At 41.8% G+C, this 16,564-nt stretch overlaps 1 protein-coding gene across 3 annotated transcripts in view; it reads left to right on the top strand.

The window, feature by feature from the left end:
* Positions 1-16,564, top strand: part of LOC120569001 (nucleoprotein TPR-like) — a 31,229-nt gene that overhangs the window by 1,854 nt on the left and 12,811 nt on the right. For all 3 annotated transcript variants that reach the window (XM_039816783.1, XM_039816785.1, XM_039816784.1), the window contains exons 4-32: positions 136-226; positions 931-1,034; positions 1,563-1,727; positions 2,704-2,796; positions 3,296-3,376; positions 3,503-3,590; positions 4,571-4,708; positions 5,096-5,190; positions 5,479-5,676; positions 5,821-5,928; positions 6,094-6,317; positions 7,077-7,240; positions 7,342-7,466; positions 7,602-7,750; positions 7,855-8,017; positions 9,240-9,374; positions 9,770-9,910; positions 10,871-11,072; positions 11,201-11,397; positions 11,550-11,690; positions 12,267-12,383; positions 12,590-12,793; positions 13,618-13,796; positions 13,962-14,109; positions 14,340-14,477; positions 14,836-14,967; positions 15,283-15,413; positions 15,930-16,140; positions 16,246-16,395. In XM_039816783.1, the coding sequence (XP_039672717.1) occupies positions 136-226; positions 931-1,034; positions 1,563-1,727; positions 2,704-2,796; positions 3,296-3,376; positions 3,503-3,590; positions 4,571-4,708; positions 5,096-5,190; positions 5,479-5,676; positions 5,821-5,928; positions 6,094-6,317; positions 7,077-7,240; positions 7,342-7,466; positions 7,602-7,750; positions 7,855-8,017; positions 9,240-9,374; positions 9,770-9,910; positions 10,871-11,072; positions 11,201-11,397; positions 11,550-11,690; positions 12,267-12,383; positions 12,590-12,793; positions 13,618-13,796; positions 13,962-14,109; positions 14,340-14,477; positions 14,836-14,967; positions 15,283-15,413; positions 15,930-16,140; positions 16,246-16,395 (4,212 nt within the window). The remainder of the gene's footprint in view (positions 1-135; positions 227-930; positions 1,035-1,562; positions 1,728-2,703; positions 2,797-3,295; positions 3,377-3,502; positions 3,591-4,570; positions 4,709-5,095; positions 5,191-5,478; positions 5,677-5,820; positions 5,929-6,093; positions 6,318-7,076; positions 7,241-7,341; positions 7,467-7,601; positions 7,751-7,854; positions 8,018-9,239; positions 9,375-9,769; positions 9,911-10,870; positions 11,073-11,200; positions 11,398-11,549; positions 11,691-12,266; positions 12,384-12,589; positions 12,794-13,617; positions 13,797-13,961; positions 14,110-14,339; positions 14,478-14,835; positions 14,968-15,282; positions 15,414-15,929; positions 16,141-16,245; positions 16,396-16,564) is intronic.

Here is a 16,564-nt window from a genome sequence, read left to right as displayed (position 1 = left end):
GTTATTCACGTTATTCAAACAACCACCTAACATAACCCTAACCCTAACAACCACAATCTAAAGAATTCTACAAACTCTGGATAGTATCGTAGTTCAAATACTGTATGTAATCTGTTTTTGTGTGTGGGTCCACAGCAAACCAAAGCCAAGTATGAGATTGAGGCAGAGAAGAGAGAGCTGGCGAGGATGCTGGAGAAGAGAACACAGGAGGTGGAAAACCTCAGTGGTAAGATAACAACTTTACACACACACAGTCACACACAAACAGTCCAAAGACACAAATCTGGATACATTGTTTGTTAATGCTGCATGTTATGTTTCCATCAGCACATGTGCTTTTCTTTTTATAATCTTATAATTTTAATTTTATGTCCCAATATCACAAATATGCCTCAAAGGGCTTTACAATCTGTACAGCATACGACACCCTCTATCCTTAGACCCCCGATTCAGGCTTTAAGTCAGGGGTCACCAACCTTTTCTAAACTGAGAGCTACTTCATGGGTATTGAGTCATATGAAGGGCTAACTGTTTGATACACTCTTCTGAAATAACAAATGTGCTCAGTTTGCCTTTAGTTTTATATGATTATTAATGATTAATGATAGTTATATATGATTATTAATGATTAATGACGCTCATCTATGTGAAGACACTGATCACGTTAATGATTTCTCACAATAATTATCAACAATGACTTAACAAGGTGGGAAACAGATAATATCAATATTCAATTTTCATTTTTAGAACAGGCCTGAGGGCTACTCATGTGGTCCTTGGGGGCTACCTGGTGCCCGCGGGCACCGCGTTGGTGACCCCTGCTTTAAGTTCTTCGTGTGTGTGTGTGTGTGTGTGTGTGTGTGTGTGTGTGTGTGTGTGTGTGTGTGTGTGTGTGTGTGTGTGTGTGTGTGTGTGTGTGTGTGTGCCCAGAGGATGTGAAGCGTCTGAATGAAAAGCTGACAGAGACCAGCAAAGTGAAGATGGAGCTGCAGCTGAAACTGGATGATGTCCAATCATCTGAGGCTTCTGTACAGGTACGCACTGGATTTCATGGAAACCCTGACAGCTCAATGTTAAAACTTCTGTGGAAGTCCATTAAGCTGCAGTTTTTCCAATGACCACTAGAGGCTGGCTCCAGGAAAACTTGCTTTTAAAAGAAAACCCACACATTCTCTTACAAAATACGAAGTAAGTTATGTTTCCCACCAGAAATCACATTCTTAACAGCTAATGCTACTTCCTCCAATGTTTGTATGTATTTTGGTAAGTATACTGTTGCCTAATCCTTTGGTGTTCACTTACTAATGGGAAAACGTAACATATTTATGACTCCTGACCACCAAAATTAGTTGCATAAGCAGTCACAAAGACTCTCTGAATCTGTTTTATGTCTTTAACTAATCAATTTGTAACAAATTCTCAGCATCTTCTCAGTGTGATTTTTTATTTTTTATTTTATTTTTTATTTTTTTATTGGAACCATACATTTATAGATAAGGTGCCAAAGGCTCAGATTTGTAGTGCTTTTTTGTGATTGTCTTTCCTGGCTTTGTATGTTGTAGCACCGAGAGAAGCGAATGGAGCAGGAGAAAGAGTTACAGGAGAAGAAAATTGAGTGGTTAACTACACAACTGAAGACGAAAACTGAAGAACTGTTGAACACCAACAGAGAGAAAGGCAAAGAGATACTGGAACTACGGGGTGGTCTGAGGAACAGCAAGGAGCAGGTAACACACGAAATACACATACAAAAAAAAAATGCATGAACTGAGCAGATTGTGTAATATATATATACCAATGGTATCCCTATTGGCTGCTACCTCATATTACTAGTGACTGTTGAATTTTATACAGAGTTAACTGTGCCAGTATGTGTGCTGTTCTTCTCCATGTAAACGTAGCCTCCTGGCTGGAATGTGAGATACAGTTAGATGACAAGCTTGTATTTATTCTTTAGAGGTTTAAAATGTTTTTTTTGGTCTGTTGAGCCAGACCAGCTCCACTGCTTTATCTATCTATATTCCTAAATGTAAGGGATAAAACGTTTGCAAAAAGAAAACATGTTGGCAAGTCACAGGGACATAACCCTTTAACTCGAGGTGTGAATCTTCACTGATCTCCTGATTCGATTACGATTATCATGTCTTCAATTCGATATCACGATGCGTCAAATTCATTTTTCTATTAAAGCCATGTAGGATATTTAATTCATAGCTTTTCAAGCTTCAAAAACAAAACATTCTGCAGTGCTTTAATACTAAATAAATTGGATACATAAAACTAAAGCACTGAGCACATGGCACTTCCTGAATGTGCAAAATATATGTAAACAGAAAATGTTGTTAGGCCTACATGAAATTGTAAACCGAAATAATTGATTATGAGCCTGCCGATTATCGATGCAGCATCGTCCATGTCCACGATTCGATGCCTCGATTATTTGATTAATTTCAACACCTCTACCTTTTAACCTACCCACTAAAACCTTAACTGCCCTAAACAGAACTGTTATTTGTTACAGCCATTCTAGCAGGTGACAGGAAGCCTTGACCTACTGTACCTATTTCAACGTTTGCTACTGGTCTTTCTGCCCTGTGTTGTCAGGTTTCACCTAAATGTCTCATTTAAATTAAGGACATCATGAGGCAATGGCGTCCTATCCACAGTGCTAATGTCTTTTGAAATAACTTTTCTCTTCAACAGGTGACCAGGCTGGAAAGACAACTCACCTCTCTGAAGCAAACCAGTGAAAGTCAGAGTAAAAGAGCCGAAGACCTCAACAACAAACTGAAACAGGTAATCTAAACACAACAGTGTGGTCCTCAGCTAAGAAGTTTTAAGATTTATGTTATTTGCTCCTCATTCCGTTTGCATTCTGCGTGTCTGCATCTGTATAGGTTGGTTAAGGTCCTCACACCACAGTAAAGACCCCCAGGTCGTCAGAGCAGGGACTGTAGTCTGTCCTAGCAAAAACTGAAGTATGATCTTACAGTAGTCATAGACTTTGAAATAACCTTACTCCAAGCCTCAGAGACACTAATTTGCTGAAGATGTTTTTAATGCAGCACAACAGTGCAATAGATATTTACTTAGCATTTTTTGCTTTTAGTTTTTTTTTACTCAGTGAAACAAGAAGTAGAATATTTCACTTAATACGCACAGGAATAAAAATATTTGTCATGGAAAAAGGATTTGGTTAAAATTGTTAGCTAGCTAAGCTAACATTAAAAGACATGCAGGGGTGTATACATATGCAGTGTTATTCATTGTTTATATGGTCTGTATGTCTCTCCAGTCTAAAGATGAGCAGAGTTCCATGGAGGAGAAATACCGCAATGAGCTCAACGCTCATATCAAGTTGTCAACCCTCTACAAGGTAAGAATCACTGCAAGGCGCCTGGGATAAATATATTCTCTAAATAAAAAGGCATTAGCTCTACATTGTCCTGTCGTGCTATTCCCTGTGGATAGTCAGTATGTGATGTCTTTGTTCTCCCTGTAGGGGGCAGCGACAGACATGGATACAAAGAATCAAGAACTGAGCAGAGCATTGGAAGAGCTCAGCAAAATGGTTAAAGAAACTGGGGAAGGTATTGCAACAGTTTTTGAGTTGTCTTCCAGAAAAGTCTTGCCCACGTGCAAATTGTATGCTCGGGTAAATCCATGTGATAAATTGAATCACTGTTCTGTCCTGGGTACTCTTGTCAGCTTGACACAGAATTTCTAAATGGCATTTGTGTCGTGGAAGTTTCCTTTGCAGCAGGGGGGAAGTTTCAGAGTTTAGTAAATTGAAACAAATAAGACAGACTGAGACTAAACACCAAGTTGGGTTTTTGTATTTTATTAAAAAAGATATATTTGCAAATATAGGAGCAACATGATTTCACAAAAGGCCGCAGACCAGTGTGGAGTCAGTTTCTCAAATGAGTGAACAGAACACCAGGCTTATATACACCTTCAGAGTGACAGCACACACGCACTTGGCTTAGTATGACGCTACAATTTTGACAGGCAATCTGATACACATGAAGACAATCGGAGGAATACAAGAGACATCTTGGAGCCATTTCGCCTCCTCCTCCCTGTATGACTTTCACCCCCCAGTTACATCTTAACTGGCATGGGAAAACATGAGAGTTTTAGGGTGACCTTGTCCCTTTATCTGTTCAGACAAACAGCTCACATAATGTTCCAGACTGGACACCTCAGCAATTTAAGCAGAAACTGAGATAAACTGTCTTTCAATAATGTGAGAGAATTAAAGTAGAAATAAAACATAAAAATACAAGGAATTATGCTTAAATGTAATTTTTGCCATTACATTTGTTCACACTAATCATCTATGGAACTATTAGCGTGACAAAATGTGTCCCATCCTCACCATTGTTAGTGGTTTGGCTTACTGATAATTGTAATATTAAACCGTGTAGGTAAGAAAACACCAGACTCTGAATCAGGAAAATGCCACTTAGGGCCTTGTTTTTGTGTGTGTGTAAAGCGTTTATTTCCATCTAATAAGTATTAATGTTGCCCTGACCTGTGTGATTGATGTCACTGTCTGTCTTTGCAGCCAATAAGGCTCTAGAAAAGAAGGTGTCGGAGGGAGAAGAACTGAAGAAGCGGCTTGAGGCAGAGCTTGGAGAGAAGGTCAAGAAAATGGAGAAAGAGCTGGAAAACGCCACAATGAAGGCTGCTGGCAAACACTGCTGTAAGAGCACATTTCGTTTTGTTATATCTAACTTTCATATCGAGATGAATCTGTTTGTCGTGTGCAAAGAGCCATTTGCAGAGCATTAAGTGTGTGTGTACAAGTATGCCTGCACACACCTGAACACCTTTTATTTAAGCGTGTGGGGTTTGTGTGTTTGTTGTGTAAATACGGTTGTTTTATTACTATAATTATTATAACTAATTATATTCAATTTTTTTCCATTTCCTATAGTTTATGTATATTTTTTCTCCTATGTCTAATTAATGTGTATTTGTGTTATTCTGATGTGTGTACATTTTTCTTTTGAGCGGCTGTAGCACAGAAATTTCCCCAGTGTGGGATTAATAAAGTCTATCTTATCTTGTCTTATCTGTTCTGATCCAGGTGTGCCCTCTCTGAGTGAGGAGCAGTTGGACACCATGTGTCCATCAGCAGCTGCCATCGCTGCCATTGTCAAGCCCGGCATGAAGTTCTTTGATGTGAGTTTAATGGGACATACCAGGGCTGGATGAAATGGTTGAACTTATGCTATGCATAATAACCTATAAAGTAATCGCATTGATATTACTTGCAATGAACTATGTTCCACGGGTTTTCACTGTTAGACAACACACTTCACATATGTAAAACATCAACAAGTCATATTACCCAGCTGTGACTTTAAATCATCTGGCAGCACTCGCATCTACTTAAACATAAGACTTTAATATAATAACATCTATGTAATTTTTAGCAGTATTAATTCTTCCTCCTATGTCCTTGTGTAGCTTTATAATGCGTATGCAGAATGTCAGACACACCTTCAGCTTGAGAAGCAGGAGACCAGGAGAGTGAGCAGAGTTCTGGATGAGATTGTACAGGAGATAGAGTCCAAGGCTCCTGTCCTCAAGCGTCAGCGAGAGGAGTACGAGAGCATGCAGAGATCCATGGCCTCTCTGTGCAACAAGCTGGAACAGGCTCGAACGGTCTGGGAATCATTTCATGTGTCTTCCGTTTGTCCAAGTTTACATTCAAGTGTATTATTAAGTGCAGATTTGTTCACCTTTTTTTACTCCAGATAACATCTTCTGTTAAGTTTAATGTGTATTTTGTTTACTTTTTGTCATTAGGAGATCTACAGTTTACAGAAAGAGAAAGAAGAGGTCAAGCAGCGCTGTGATACCATGGAGAGAGACAAAATGAGGATAGAGAGACAGCTAGAGGATACATCTGCACAGGTATACACACACACACACACACACACACACACACACACACACACACACACACGGGATTGAGAAAAATATTTTATTCAGGTGATAACAATGATAAAAAGACAAAATAAAAGGAGATTTCTGCTGATTGGTGCTGATGCATTCATTATTTTTTTCTCTCTTGTCCAGGTGTGTTCTCTTCTGGTGGATCTGGAGGAAGCCAGAGGGAAGCAGGTGACCAAGGAAGACGGTAGCTCCGCCAACATTTCCAGCACCTCTGAGGTCATCAGTCCACGCCAGCTGTCCTTCCGCAGTGTGGAGGAGCTGCAGAGACAGAACCAAAGTCTGCTGAGCAGGCTGAGGCAGCTGGAGGAGGAAAAAGACAGACAGCAGAGCCAAGTGACATCAGCACGGTAATAAGTGCTAATCTATTAATGGTTTTTTTTTGCAGGTATCTCTGCTCATACAATAACTGACTCCACTAGTGGCAGATGCTTTTGCCCAAAACAACATACAAATGATGTAAAATCCAAGCCCCAGTAGATGTACTGTCTGTCCAAATTCCACCTAACTCAAGTGCCAGAAGAGTGTAGGTACATGAAGTAAGTGTTAAGTGCGTTATGGGTGGGGGGGGGACTGACAACCTCAGCCTGTCAGTCACTGAATAGGGCATAGTGAACACAGTGGTGCCTGCCTGTAACAGAGGAAGTCTAACGTTAACCCATACCGTGATAGTTTTCACCTCGCCGTTATATACGCGATATAGCCACTTTACCGGCATTGCCGTGACTCACTGTGACTTTAACAAAGTTGACGTTGTTTCGCTCCGTTGGCACCACAGCTCTGCGCGTGTGTCGGCCGTCGGAGCTCCACTCTCTATCAAGATGCAGAGACATCAGAAAAGCTCGCGCTTATGCGCTCTCGGGTACCGAAATTTGGCACCGTTTGATTTAAAGTGAATCCGTCCTCGGTATTACCGACGTGCCGATAGTTAAGGGGGCAGGCGTGTGTTGCTAAGGCGGCCCGCCTAAGCTGCAAAGTGCTGCGGGAAACCCTGGTATGGTTACTGTCAAAAATGAAAAATGAGATAATGCTTGTTATTAATGGATGACGCAGTGAAGCTATTTGAAACGTATTTTAAAAATGAGATCTGTCTCTCTGGTTCCCTTCAGTGTGTCAGAGTTGGAGGCTAGTGTGGAAAAGCTTGAGAAGGAGGTAGAGCAGCTGAAAGAGCAGGGGAACCAGCAGAAACAGCTGGCTGACTCCAACGCCAGACAGAGAGACATGTACAAGGTCTTGCTGACACAGAGCACCGGCTTCAGCCTGCCTACTCAAGGTGAAAATATTGAAAATAACACACATTGTCCCTTTATGGGGATTTTCTCTTCAACCATCTGTGCAGTGGTGTTTTATAGAAGGTGTCATGTGTGTCTGCAGGTTCGGATTCTTCATCCCACCCGGCACATGTTAGGCCTTCAGTCCCAGCTACTCGCTCTACTCCTCAGAGAGCTGCTGCTGCTGAGTCGGCACAGACTGCCCAGGCTAAAGCTGCTTTAAAACAGGTACGTACAAACATCTGCACACACTCGCACTTAAATCTGCATCTTACTCCATCTTCTGAAGTAGGATGGAAAAAAAGACCTTTAGAAATTCAGTAGCTGTTCTGACTTCATGTGTTTGTGTCTGTGCGTCCCCAGCTGAATGATGCCTTCACTCTATATAAGAAGGAGAAGGCAGAGAACGACAAGATGTCAAATGAGACAAACGACAGGCTACAGAAGCAGCTGACGGATCTTCGCTCCAGCCACGCCAAGCTGACCTCTCAGCTAGAGTTCAGCAGCAAGAGGTTTGCGAGGCTCAGCACAGCTGCTGCACCTGGCTCATATTTCAGTTGTTGGAGATTTATTTTATGCAGTGTGTGTTTGTTTTGTGTGTTTCTGTGTATGTCAGGTACGAGATGCTCCAGGACACCGTATCAGCCTACCGCAGAGAGATCTCTGCCCTGCAGGACAGGAACCAAAAAATGGCAGCAACGGCCCAACGACATGAGCACATCATTCACACAATGAGCCAGGACCTCCGACAGGCTAACGAAAAACTGGCCCTGGAAGAGGTGAAGTAGAAAAGAAGCTTAATTATCTTAAGGATAGAGGTGACGCTGGATAGATTTAAACTGCACTGTGAGACAGGATTACGCATTGATTATTCCTAGTAAATGTGCAAATACCAACAGTAATAGTATATAGGCCATTACACATGCATTAAGGCTTTGCTCTGCAAAGTTAAGAAATAAAAACAGTTGTGTGTTAATACAGTGAAGTGGTAATAAGCTTGACTCTGCGGTTGGCGTGACTTGATTGCGTCATCACTGTAAAGCTTGTTTTATGGTTCTGCGGAGGCTCCACGCAGAGCTTTCGCCGTAGCCTACGTAAGTGGCCTGATGTTTAGTTGTGTGTGTGTGTGTGTGTGTGTGTGTGTGTGTGTGTGTGTGTGTGTGTGTGTGTGTGTGTGTGTGTGTGTGTGTGTGTATGGGGTAGGGCTGCTCCCTCTTAGTCGATTAGTCGGTCGTTTTGGTCATAGTCAACTTAGATTTCTTTAATCGATTAGTCATGTTTTAGGCTTTTTTTCATGCTGAATGACTTATTTCCAAGAAATGTACGAGCACATCTCTGGTAAACACAAGAATTAAAGTGGTGCTTTTGCATGACTCTTTGCGGAGAAACTCAGATTTACAGATCTGTCGATTAAATCAACTAATCGATTAGTTGATAGAATTGAATGAGTGTTAGTCGACTAAGAATTTCTTCAATCGAGCACAGCCGCAGTGTGGTGAGTGGGTGATAGAGCGAGGGAGAAGTGAGAGAGTGACTGCGATTAGCTTCGGAGCGAGTAGCGACTCTAGAGTCACAGTGAGAGAAACAAAGTGTGGCAACACTTGTAGAATTCTCACTAGAAGTTAAACATTTCATCTTCTACATAATTACCAACTTGTTAAACACCAGGAGATGCAAACACGTTCTTGACTGAACCAAAAATAGGACATAAGAGCAGATCCCCATAAGAGCATGGCCAATCATCACTGCCCCGTGTTGTTTACATTTTTGCACTAATGGAGCCTGTAATATGTTTTGAGAATCTGTTTGGCATGTACATACCTCCTTTTAGTGAAAACCCACCACCCAAACTGATTAGATCTCCCTTGCCCTGTGAACAACCAGCCTGCAAAATATAATTCATATCCATTCATTACCGTTAAAAAAATTCTGCTCTGCTCTCTTTTCCGTCTACTTTTCCATTAATACCTAATTGGTTTATTTTCCTCTCTGTATCTGTAGGTGCGAGTGGAGAACTTGACTAAAGAGAGAGACATGTTGAGACAAGCAGAGAGTCGACTCAATCGAGAAAAGGAAGCCATGCTGGCTGAGCAACGTAACCAGAACCTGCTGCTCACCAATCTCAAGACTATACAGGTACCATATCATGCAACACTGTTTTTATTCTCAGTTGAACAATTGAAAACATCTCACTTCTTTTTCTCATTTCATGCATTAAGCCTTCCTTCATAGGAAGCAGTCCTGCTGTGATGCAATAACATTGTAGTAATACAATAAAATCTTCCTGTTTTCTGGCAGAAAGTGTCATTAAGCGGCTATTTTTCATCAAAACTAGATATTTGCTACCCAAATAAATAGTATCATGACTTGTTTTACCACAATTAAAGGTGAAATAGATTTCCTGCATCATCTTATTGCATCTACTTTGATTTACCTGCTTCTACAAGTTACCAAATATTTGGGTGAACCTTAAATTAATTTTTTTTCTCATGATTTCTCCTATTTTTGCATCCTCTCTCATAATGGCCTAGTTGACAATGGAGCGTACAGAGACGGAGACTCGCCAGCAGCTGAACAACAAGATAGAGCATCTGGAGGCAGAACTGTCTTCAATGAAGACCAGGCTGGACCAGGAAGTAGCACAGAGACATGCCCTTGGACGCACCATGGACGTATGTAGAATTATCAATCAATCAATCAATTTTTTTTTGTCACATGAAATTGTATGTGGTACAATTTCAGTGAAATGTTATCCAATCAGCTCCTTTTTAACTTGTGCATGATTCATCATGAAGCAGAATGAGGAGAAAAAGAGTCACCCGGTTTAATATACATTTAAAAGTGTCTTTGATGCTTTTACGTTGTAGAAAGTCATCTTTACAAATAGATGTTATTTTGTATGAAGGGTTTCCTTTGTACATGGAGAACCAAAATTGTACAATAGTTCAAGCAGACTTGAATAGAAAAGGTCAGAAAGAGACAAAGATCCCTCTGAGCAACAGTTGACTAAGAAGAGAATAAATCCGCAGTCATTGGTGAAAGAAACTGGAAACTTGGCATCAAATGTGTGCAGATTTAAATAGGAACCGGTTCCTGTTTCAGTGTCAAGTGCACAATAATGCAGCCTATAACAAGCTGGACTTAACAAGAGCAACATGTTGCTTTAGCAAAGCTTTTCTTCAAACCACACAATAGAAATAGAAGCTTGGTCTAGGTTTAGCAATGTTGGAATATCAGCTGAACATACTATTGACTGACAAATCGTAGTTTAAACATCTTTTATCTGACCACTGAGAAGCTTCCTGGGGGCCCAAAGAAAAGCAAACTAACTCAATATTTAGAGCTCAATTGCACCATTGTGCATGTGTACACTTTTCTGGACTGGAAAACAAATTCAACGAATCCAAGTTCCAACATGATTCTTCTCGCCTCACATCATGCAACACTGTGGGGACATCGACTAATTAGAAGTATAAATAATTTATTATTTTTATTTTGTGACTAAAACTATTTCAAATGTGAATAAAAAAAACTTCATGTCTGAATTATACGGCAATGTATACTCTTAAATAAGCGTTGTTGGACACAGCATGTAATCTTGTCTTATTACTTCTCTGTCACCTCCTCCACAGGCTCAGTTATTAGAAGCTAAAAAACAGCTGGAGACACAGAACACCTTGCAGCAGAAGACCAGGGAGTTGTTGCGCAGCTCTGAACAGCAGGTGGCAGCACTGAAAGCCCAGCTGGCTTCTGCTTCCTCTGAGGCTGTTACCACCCCCAGCAACACAGCCAACCCTGCTACCAGAGCTGGAGGCCTCAGGGCACCACTTAGAGGTAAACAGCAGCACTCTGTAATGAAGGGACAAGACCATTGTTGATGATTGAAGAGTCTGATAAGGGTCTAATACTATTACTGTCACTGAGTGTTAACAGCTCTTTTTTGTGTCTCTGTGTTCCCTCAGTACGCTCTCCAGGGCCTGCAGCCTCCCAGCAGCTCAGCCAATCGGAGCAGGAGCTTGCAGAGTTGAAAGGTCTTCTGCGTACTGCTGAGGAACAAAACAACGAACTAGCAGAGCAGCTCAAGAATGCCAATGCTACTGTAGAGCAGTACAGGGCTGTGGTACTGACTCTGGAAGACAGTCTGAAGAAAGAAAAGGAGGTATAGCTCTTTTATTTGTATTCCTGAGTAATTCAACAACGTTATCTGCTCTTGTCCCCCATCTTCAATGTCTTCTCATACATTTTACTCTCTTTACTACTCCATACCCATCTGTCCACACACATGTAAACTGACTCTCGTCCATTCTTTAGTCTCGCTCCCCTCTTGAGCTCCGGCTGAAGGAGTCCCAGGAGGTGCAGAAGCAGCTGGAGAAGAGGATTTTAGAGTTGGAGAAAATGAAGCAGCAGGAGAGAGAAGAGAGGAGAAAGGCTGTGGATGCAGTGGAAAAACAAGTAAGCCTGTGGCACACCGTTAATACAAGTGATAATAACAATGTATCAAATTAACTTAATGTGAGAGGGGTCGCTCGTAATGATTAACCTACAGAGAATTATCAATGAGTCTGCAGCTCCTCTAGACTTTACAGAGCTTTTTAGAGAGTTTCAGCTCGTTGTGAAGAAACTTTTTAATTGTTCAGGTGCTGCTGGAAATTCTGCCAGATGTCCCTTATTTCTGCCAGATGTCTGTCACCTTCCGCTTTCTTTGGGGTTTTTAAACTGCAGTGCGTTCATGAGGACTATGGTTAACTGCTCCTCAGTTCTCTGCAGGGTAAATCCAGACAGCTAGCTAGACTATCTGTCCAGTCTCAGTTTTCTGTTGCACGACTAAAACAACCTTTGAACGTACACATGTACCACCAAAACAAGTTCCTTCCCGAGGCTATTTTGCAGCGGCACTGTGACTCTGTCTAGCGCTTAGCGCCGCCCAAGACGATTGTGATTGGTTTGAAGAAATGCCAATAAACCAGAGCAGGTTTTTCTCAGATCCTGTGTATGTCTATAGTTATTTGACCCTGCTGTCTTGTCCAGATGTATGAGGTGCAGCGCAGTCTGAAGACCAGCCAGGCAGAGCAACAGGAGGCACTGGAGAGAGCTACCTCTGCTGTTACACTGGAGCAGAAGGCCATACAGGAAAGCCTGCTGCAGGTCCGTTAAAACAAACAAACACACACACACACACACACACACACAAACACACACACACACACACACACTCACTCATATGCTGGTTAATGTTCCCAGTCCCCACCAGTTAATACATGTATCTTGAATTCACCTACAGTCAGAACATTCATTTTAAAGTTGTATTTACTTGTGTAGGCTCAACGGTTTCCCATCTGTCTTCCTCTCAGACTAAGCTAGCTGGAGAAGCACAGGCTAAGTATGAGCGGGAGCTCATGCTTCATGCTGCTGATGTAGAGGCCCTGCAGGAGCTGAAGAAAAAAACCCAGCAAGATGCAGCACAGAAGAGGGAGTTGGAGGAGCAACTGAGCAAAATCTCGTCCCTCCTGCAGGAGAAGACTGCAGCTTTGAACACCGTGGAGAGACAGCTGAAGGTAGGGCGGCTAACCCAAGAGGGAGAAGAGGGAAGAAACTAGGCATTCTGTGGTCATTTTTTCACAGCTTTGAATAAGTGTTTATCAAGTATATCCAGAAAATGTCATCCTTAAACTTACAGTACAGGCCAAAAGTTTGGACACACTTTCTCATTCAATGCGTTTCCTTTTTATTTTCATGACTATTTACATTGTAGATTCTCGCTGAAGGCATCAAACTATGAATGAACACATATGGAATTATGTACTTATGTACTACAAAAAAGTGTGAAATAACTGAAAACATGTCTTATATTTTAGAATCTTCAAATAGCCACCCTTTGCTTTTTTTATTAATAAGGGAAAAACTTCCACTAATTAACCCTGAAAAAGCACACCTGTGAAGGTAAAACCATTTCAGGTGACTACCTCATGAAGCTCATTGAGAGAACACCAAGGGTTTGCAGCGCTATCAAAAAAAGCAAAGGGTGGCTACTTTGAAGAATCTAAAATATAAGAATCTAAGACACGTTTTCAGTTATTTCACATTTTTTTGGTAAGTACATAATTCCATATGTGTTCATTCATAATTTTGATGCCTTCAGTGAGAATCTACAATGTAAATAGTCATGAAAATAAAGGAAACCCATTGAATGAGAAGGTGTGTCCAAACTTTTGGCCTGTACTGTATTTCTATTAATGTAAATGTTTTGCCTGTTGCCTTTCCAAGATTCCAAAGTGTCTTAACGCCTCCTAAGAAAATACTTCTGTTGGAGAATGTTGTGTTTCTGATTGGTCATGAAAATGAGTGACTGATTGGTTATAACAGTTTTACTCTTCTTCAGGAGGATCTGTCTATTAAGAGTCGCCGCTGTGAGGAGCTGGGGAAGCAGAATGCTCTCCTGCATCAACAGATGGACGAAATGGCCACCAAGGGTCGTCTGCTGCAAAACCAGCCACAGCAGCTCGACCTGTCATTCAGTGAAGAGGGCAAAACCACTGAACAGATACTAGAAATACTCCGGTAATACAGCAACACCAAGGGTGGCTTAGTACTTTTAAGAGGGGCTTGAGGTTGTTAACATGGGGAACACTGAATTTTGTAGAAACCATTACAGTTTCCTTTTATCAACTTAATGTCTCAATGTGAACTCATTGGGATTAAGATTGGTATGTGTGTGCGTTGTAGGTTTGTGCGGAGTGAAAAGGAGATTGCTGTGGCTCGGTGTGACGCGTCTGATAGAGAAGCTCTTCGCTACAAACAGCGAGTGGAGCACCAAGACAGACAACTGAAGGAGCTAGAGGAAGCTCTGAACTCTGAGCGGGAGAAAATGCAGGTACAACATGAAGTGATGGAGTCATGTAAGACTGGTGTACCCTTAGTGGCTCTTATTGTGGCATTGCTGTCACTGTTGAGGAAAATAAAGTTGGAATCGAAAAAATCTAAAGTCAAATTGTGGATTTACAGTGTTACGCTTACAAGTTATTCATGCTAAAATAAGCAATAGTGGCACAAAAGAATACAGTTTCTTATAATCCGTGTGTCTGTTTGCCCTCCCTGGCCCAGGCTACAGCGAAGACTCTGGCCCAGCAGGAGGAACAGCTGAAGAAGATGGAAAATATCGGTGCTCTCCAAGAAACCAACAGGATGCTGAAAATGGACAGAGATAAACTGGAGCAAGAGTTGCAACAAGCTCAGGCTAAAGTAAGATACAAGTCATTGCATGTCATGTTTTGTCCTGACTCCTGTGTCTCCTTTCATTGTTCGCTGTGGCTAGTTTTAGGTTTTACTACGCTCAATGATATTTTGTGAGGGCATGTTTGAATCTCAAAACACAGTGCACTTTACCGCTCTAATAAAACCCTACTTTGAATGTAATTCTAGCATTGATGTTTGTTTTTATAGTAAAACTTCTCTCTGGAGCTGTGTTGTAAATACAAAAGACAGGTTGGACAAAAACATAAAATAGTGTCATTAGAAACTGAAGTTTCTCAGTAACCTTGCCTTGCATCTGAGAGCTATTGTCTTTTATACCCATGCTTAAAATCCCTCTCTCTATCAGGTTACAAAGCTCCAGTCAGACATCAGCCCACTACATCACTCTTTGTCTCAGCTGTCAGAGAGAAATGGCTCCCTGCAAGCCGATAAGAGGATACTGGAAGAAGACCTCAAACGCTGGAAGGCCAAAACACAGGTAGCGTGCGTGCGTGCGTGCGTGCGTGCCGCCTCGCCTCGTGCGTGCGTGCATGAACAAGAAGGGTGAAGAGTGTGTATACCTGCATTTATAGCATTTTGTCTCCCATTCCTACTGCAGATTGTTATATTTTCTTGTTTTATTGCACATTCTTATATAGTTTCCATGTGTTTTCATCATTATTTACTGATACATTCTAGGGTTTTGTCAATGAGTTGTTTTTAATACAGCTTAGTGTTCCATTTTGTCCGTTTTAACTTCAAATTTCTACAGTTAACTTATTAGTATAACTTAAACCTTACCATCTATCTGCAGCAACTGCTTAGCCAACAGAAAGATGGCGATGTTGAGGAGAGACAGAAACTCGCCACTGAGAAAGAAGCTCAGCAGAAACGCATCACACAGCTAGCTGAAGAGACAGCCAAGCTGAAGACTGAACTGGCAAGGTAACACACACACACACACACACACACACACACACACACACACACACACACACACACACACACACACACACACACCATCGATTTTGTATTAGTTAAATAGATGCCAATTTTAAACCAGCTCTGTGTCATCTTTATGTGAGCAGTGCGTTTAGATGAGCAGTGTTTGGCTTCCCTCTGTGGCGTCAGCGAACGGAGCTCGGATCTCAACAGACCTCCCCTGCTCTGCTCCTCTGAGAGCTACGTGCACTGGCGACACGGATGGAAGCTAAACACTGTTTATCTAAACACACTGTCCACACTGCCATGACACAGAGCTGGATTTAAATCAGCAAAATATCTGCTGCTGTTAATGATGGAATAATAGATAGCTTCTATTCAGGTCTCATTACTGTTACACGTGTCCTGTGTCTTGTTGCTAAAATGACCAGATCAGAACTTCTAGCAGCTATCATGCTCAGTGGCAGATTGATCAATGCATCCCTAGAAATACTGAAATTATTGTTATGTGTGCATCAGATCCAGTGCCAGCAGTAACTCCGCTCAGTCTCAGCTGCAAGCCTTCAGAGACTCCGTGGCCCGTCTGACGTCGGAGAGAGACACTCTGAAGAAAGACCTGGAAACAAAAAGCACAGACATTCTAGAGAAGAACAAGACCATCACCCAGGTCAAGAAGATTGGACGACGCTACAAGACCCAGTATGAGGAGCTCAAAGTCCAGCATGACAAGGTGGGACTGCGGTTGTGGAATCGGTTCACGTTAAAGTCTGCAGTAGACAGAACAAGTTTATTATGGGTGGACTGATGATGGCTGTGTGTTTTCTGTGTGTTCCAGCTGGTTGAGGAAACGGCTGCTAAAGCAGGAAGTGAGGCAGGTCCAAGCCAGGAGGTGCAGCAGGAGCTGACTAAAACCCAGGAGGAGCGCAATAAGGCCAGAGAGGAGCTAAACACACTGAAAGCTGAATTGCAGAAAAAACTGGAGGAGGTGAGCAGGAAGACATTTTAGGTCTTTATTAACCTAACATACAAATATAGAGCACCATGATTTTGTTTTTGGTTTACATGGAGTACACATAGTTGGACATGTTCAGTCTGTGGCTGCCCAGTTTAAGTGTTTCACTTTTCAGCCTCTGCTGCCGGGTTGCTGGACCAGC

This window comes from Perca fluviatilis, chromosome 11, assembly GCF_010015445.1.
Source record: "Perca fluviatilis chromosome 11, GENO_Pfluv_1.0, whole genome shotgun sequence".
Taxonomy (NCBI): Eukaryota; Metazoa; Chordata; class Actinopteri; order Perciformes; family Percidae; genus Perca; species Perca fluviatilis.
The sequence above is the reverse complement of the archived record's forward strand: the minus strand, read 5'-3'. Positions and strand labels throughout refer to the sequence as shown.